Below are 6,000 nucleotides of genomic sequence, written 5' to 3' on the forward strand. Positions count from 1 at the left end.
TTATTATACACATTAAACAAAAAGAGCATCTTGAATTTTACTTTGCACATCCAAACATGTTGGCCTTGAGAATCTCACGACTGTAGTTGGTGCCTATCACACTGCAATTAGTAGCATGGATCGTTTAAGCTCAGTAACGAACATGGTAGCATATATACGGATAATGAGTCATCACAATAGAGATGGAGCAGCCAGCTCGCAGCCATCTCATTTGCATCTTTGCAGGAGCTAAGCAGCCAGCAAAGATGCCAATTCATCTCTGTTTCAGTCAATTCTAGCCTAGTAGAACCTAACTCTAGCACCACACTGATCCTTGCCCAGTTCAGGCCCAAGACGTAACCACGGGAGGAGTTGCTTGGAGCCCTTTTGTAGGAATCCAAAATAGCAATGAGCTTTTATTAATACTGCAAATCAAAATCAGTTATTAGAAGCTGAGGTTTTTGGTGCACACAAAAGTGTGTTTCAGGGATTATGGGAGAGGATAGACTTGATTTGCTGTTGAACACAAAGAGTAAATGTAGTTTAGGCTAATTATCACAAATCAAAGCAAGACTTTGTAGTAACGAGAGAAAGACGACCACAAATGAGCACACCCCAGTAGGGGTGACAGAAAGTGAGTTGAAATGTGGAAGCTTCGCCTAGTGTTAGGCGCATGGTTAGTTTTCTTTTAACCATTAAATGTTCACCTTTAATAAAGTCTCTAGCATGTATCAGATGCACATTTAGGTCTAGAACCTGGCAAGGATTTTACTGCAATGCATTACCACTGCTGCCACAAATGAACGTCACACTGCCACGTGCCGCCGTGACGCTAGCTCACTGGAACCAGCCAGCAGAGTTTCTTTTGACGTCGGGCAACCGGGATCGGGATTTCTATCCAGAAACCTTGGTGCTTGGGAGGTTTGCTAGGCCGCCTCAAATTATCCTCAACTATGAGGTAGTAGGTCTGCTCAAAGGGGCATCAAGCAGTGATCCCCCACCTAGGCAAATTAGCTTTCACTTCATGCACCGCGGTGTTTTCCCAAAGGATCCGCTAAGGAACGCTATTATTTCCATGTGGGTTGAAGTGGGACCTACGTGCGGTTTGGGATGGAGATGGGTTGGACGCCCAAGATGTGCCAAGCCGTGACACGAGGATGGGAAGGTGGAATAGAACAGTTGAGCCTCGAGCTGGCCTCAACGAGCCAACCCGAGGTGGAGCATGGCAAGTTGGGATTGAGATGGTTGAGACCCAAGCCAGGGTGTGAGTCGAGATTTTGGACCAAAGCCGTGGAGCCGAGTCGGACTCGAGCAATGTCATGAACCCGTGACGGGTGTTTTGGAGAGACAGGTGCCACCAAAACCTAGCCATAATTTGATCTAAGTGCATTTGAAAGCTCAAATAAGAGCATGGTCTTTTGATAGTGTGCCTACGGTGTATATGGTATAAAACAGTATGGTTTATCCAATACAAGTATGGAATGCCCGGCTGCTTGTTGAAGTTTTTATTTGGAATTGCATCTGGCCATGTTTTTTAACTGGCTAACAAATCCAACAAATTCAAGTTTTTCCTTTAAGTGCTTGTTTCTTCTCATTATTGGTTGGAGGAGCTGTATGAAGGTTAATATTGTGATTTTGAGCATGATGGTTTGGCATCACACCTTAGCCACAAGTGATGGTCTCGTGTCTTTGTGAACATATAGCCACATATACCAACAGGAGCCAGATTTGGAGTGACCCTGAAGGGAGCCATTCTGTGTTAGGGCTACATGCAATTAATTGTGCTTGGAAAGATTTGATCAAGATCGAGGAGTGACCCTTAGGAGAGCAATTATAGTGGTCAAGGTTGCTTTGGGATGCGTTTTGGGGTATTTTTCCCTTTTTTAATGGGTGAAAATGTGAGCTAGCCTTCAAAAAATACACTGGAATGAGCTGGTCACTTCTGACAATTATTCCAGGTTAGAGCCTTGGAGTTAATACGACAAGAGACTGGAACTCATATGTATTCAGATACTGGAAATTGTACAACTCACACCAGATAAAGCTAGGAAAGAGCTCAATGATGCGCAGAGCAAATGTTCAACAATTACAAAAGGGTAACTCTAGACTCTAGAATGACTAGCCCACAAAATGAAGTAATGGGCCCTATTTATAGGTACATGGACTGGGCTCTGACTGACTGTACACTGTACACTCAGGTTGCTCTGGCATCTTCTTAGCCAGATCTTGGCTGCCAGAGTTCTCTGCTCTTGCCAATCATCAACCTCCTTAGCTTTGCCCTTAGTGTTCCATGTAGTCCATTGCTTTTCCCATCTCCGAGCCTCTTTTGTTTGCTTTGCTTCCTACACATGCTCGTCTGGTAAATCCTCGATCACATCCGTATCCTTCCTGAGGTCAGGTTCAGTAACTAAACCTCGCTCTGACTCCTCAACCCACTGTGCTAATGTGATCCTGCTCCTCCATGAACACAATGGTCAGTCTCCTTCCGCATCCTATTCTTCTAGGCAGCATTGTTGACTTCGGTTGTCACAGGACGGGCACCACTTGCCAACAGAAAAGAACAAATTGAACAACTTTAAGCACCTCAAATAACGAAAGAGATGCACGAAAACATGAGACAGGGAGTGGCGCAGTTCCACCCCAAGAGAGCAATGGTCCCAAACCTTGGCACCCCTTTTGGTATTTTTTTTATATTGCTTGAACTCAATACAATGCTGGTACTCCATCCTCTGCACCTTCACCTCAAAGAGTGCCAAAGAATGAGCTCTCTGCACATATTAAAGGCCCTTGGCCATGAAAAGCAGTTACATGAAAAGCTTCAAGTTCTAAAAGCATCTAGCCTCAAAAACTGGTGCTAAAAGCTGCCAGCGTGTTTCACGGAAATCCGTACAGCTGCCACGTCATCAGCGTAAAACACAAACATCCGTATTGTTTGCCACGTCAGCATGTCAGCGCAATTGCGGGCATCCATACAATTGCCACTTCATCAGCAGTTTGCGCAAGAGATTGAGTGTGTGTATGTGTGGTCTTGCTTTATTTTAATGCCTTTAGGTCCCCTAGGCCCCATCAGACGGAGTCCCATAAGTTGGTGGGAACTCTTCTTTAAAATTAGGCCACTCGGCAAGACTTTGCAAGTTGGTGAAACTTCTTCTGCTGCTTCTGCTACTTCTAGGGTTTAGGCCCCTGGGCCGGGATCTGCAGGTTGGCTTTGTTCTTCAGTGGCTTGACACGGCGCTAACTCCAAACTCCAACTAGGAGATAGGTTCTCTGTCACGAGCGTTAGCTCACCAACATGATCGCCAAAATAGAATGAGCTGGACTTTTGACAGCTATTCCAAGTTATAGACTTGGAGTTTTAATCAAATCTGATTAGTTGTTAAGATTGTCAAGAGTTTTGTACCTTGGGGCTCCATCCAAGTTAAAGGTCCAAAATGTAGTGTTCATCATTATGTGGCAAAAGTGAATGTTTTGTGGATGATCATTCCAGGTTCACTCATGTCAAGTATTTGAGTTTTGTATCACCTAATGCTTCACATTGTCAAACTGCAGCATGTCACTATCCATCCTGCCTCTTTGCCTACATTGGCAGAAAGCAGGTTGCCAATTGAGAGATGATGGAACCTGGCGTATGGAGCTCTCCTTATACACAGGTGTCTGCTCCTGTTGCAACATGACTCCGTGCATGTGTGAGCTTGTTAGTAAGTGAGGTATGAAGAGACAATTAAAGATGTTGGGACCTGATATCAGGATGGCTGTTCTTGACAACAGCTGATGGCCATATCAAAAGCTTGTAGCTAGCGCTTCAGTAGGCGATTTGTACCTGCATGAGGGGCTTCTTTTGAGGCTTTCCTTGTATCTCGCAATGTTGCTTTGATTCCAACCAGTCAGCCATCGCTGGGCTCTTTGCCAAGTTCAGCCAAGCCATTCGAAAATGCAGGAAGTCGGACAATAACAGATTTAGTGTGCAAGACTGCAAGGTGAAGCTGATGATGCTCATTATTTTAAATCCATCTTTTGTAAAAATTTATTTGATTGAAGTCTGTACAGAGAATGAGGACATACTTACCTCAAGGAGCCTTGCAAGTATTGGGTATGTAATACCTGCATTAAGGATAGATACAAGTGGTTTTTCCTCATCATTTGTAACCATATTTTGGCTGATGTGCGTATATGTTAATAAAAGCTTGGACTTTGTAGTCTTTTTCATAAGGTTTTTACCAGATTTTGTCTGAAAGATGCTTTACAAATTTATGAAGAAAAGGAGGGAAAATTTAAACAGATGCTGATTGGCCTGACGTCGAATGAAACCAATCGTTGTAAACGGACAGTCATAAGGAGTTGGATTTTAAACTTTCCCACTTACAAGTAATGGATACGAGTGCTAGAATGTTTTCACGCCCTTAATTCTGATGAGAATTTCTCTGGCTTTTTGGTTAGAAAGATGAAATCAGACAAATTAACAATTCTTCGCGGCTTTCAAAGTTACTTCAAGATTTTTCCATTTGATTTTTCTAGAAGTGGATCGCTAAATGCATGTTAAAAATTTTGAGTTGGATTTCATAGTTAATGAGGGCTAACATATTTGAGCACACCTTTAGCTTAGGTGAGAATTTGGGGCTTTTAATGATTAGCAAGAGTGATACAAGCACCCACTCTTCATAGTTGTTTAAACTTTGTTGTTTAGAAGTGGATTGCTGGTGTGTTGAAAGAGTCCTATAAAATACCAATGTTTCTCTTTAAGGGTCCATTTGGACTCCATGATGGGGTAGCTATTAGGCTTAAAGCTATTCCTTGCTTTCCCATGCACAATCTCTAAAGGTGCCGCTTGATGGTGGACCTTGAAAACTATGCTCCGCTTTCGAACAATTTGTGCAAGGCCATGGAGGAAAGCATGTCTTTGTCAAAAGTTTTGTTGTGCACAGTTTGAGCCGTGTCTAAGCTATAAGAGATCATCCTCTTTTTTTGGAGAGAGATGGCAATACTTAATGGTGACACGAGCATCTAATTTACTGATCTATCCCAGTGATTTTGATTATGCATTTTTATTTGTAATAATAAATATGATTATCCTACTTTTGTACTAGAATGTTGAAACTCACTTTGCTGCAATATAGCTAGAAAGTATATGCCTAGAGGCCATAAACTTGACACCTATAAAGATTGTTATTGCTGTAACATATGGCTATAAAATCAAACAATGCCGGGGCCAAAAAACGTCATCAAAGGAGGAAAAGGCGACCCGGTCACGAACCATAAGAGAATATAGGGGCTTTGCCATCTTTGTAATAATGGCACCTTGAAACATGTTGAATAAGCATCATTGATGGTGAAAACAAGGGAGCAGCAATGCCTGCCAGGAGCAAAAATGCAATGTGCAGTTTGGACGAATTTGAAGAGGGGTGAGGGGAAAACCAAGACCCTATAGGAAGGTCCCACAAAGTAGAAGCAACCAAAGCTCATTAATCGAGAGTAGACATATAAGTAAGGCTCCTAACCAGTCACGTTATTTTTTTCCGTTGCATTGCATGAGACATGGCGATTGGCTTGCACTTGGCATGCACATGTCAAAAGAGTTGAAGCCTATGGCTGACTCTCCAGCCATACAACCATAGATAAAATCAAAGAACAACATACAATTAGAAAATATAAGAACGTGCAACCATGTCTACCAAATGGGGCCACCTAGTGTTTCACAAAAATTGGGGTTTAGTATGCTTTTAACTAGCTAAAAGAGCAAAATCTAGGGTAGATTCCAAGCTTGCCTTCAAGAAAACCAGTAAAATTTTCCAAGTTTTAGTGTAAGTATCGGCAAATGGTTCAAATTTTAACCTAAAAATGGGAAAAGTTTTAAGTGTGCCCCCTTTTCTTTGGCTAGAAAAAATGTTTTGGACGAGCCCTGTGCCACCTTGATCCTCACACACGGGCATGTGCATTCACACATTGTTCATAAATAGCAACAAGACATAGTTTACATAAGAGGATAGCAATGTAGAGGGTGAATCCATGTATACCTATATCAAA

At 42.4% G+C, this 6,000-nt stretch overlaps 1 protein-coding gene across 2 annotated transcripts in view; it reads left to right on the forward strand.

The window, feature by feature from the left end:
• The window catches only part of LOC147423934 (uncharacterized), a 119,348-nt gene extending 115,160 nt beyond the window's left edge, over positions 1-4,188 (forward strand). Inside the window, exons 9-10 of one of the 2 annotated variants that reach the window (XM_086500909.1) lie at positions 3,529-3,629; positions 3,748-4,188. In XM_086500909.1, the coding sequence (XP_086357035.1) occupies positions 3,529-3,594 (66 nt within the window). In that variant the 3' untranslated portion in view covers positions 3,595-3,629; positions 3,748-4,188. Of the gene's footprint in view, positions 1-3,528 lie in introns of both variants that reach the window. The other variant, XM_086500908.1, reaches the window with a different exon arrangement.
• Positions 4,189-6,000: the final 1,812 nt, after the last annotated feature.

The sequence above is a fragment of the Adiantum capillus-veneris genome, chromosome 26 (assembly GCF_014529385.1).
Source record: "Adiantum capillus-veneris isolate H3 chromosome 26, ASM1452938v2, whole genome shotgun sequence".
NCBI classification, from domain to species: domain Eukaryota; kingdom Viridiplantae; phylum Streptophyta; class Polypodiopsida; order Polypodiales; family Pteridaceae; genus Adiantum; species Adiantum capillus-veneris.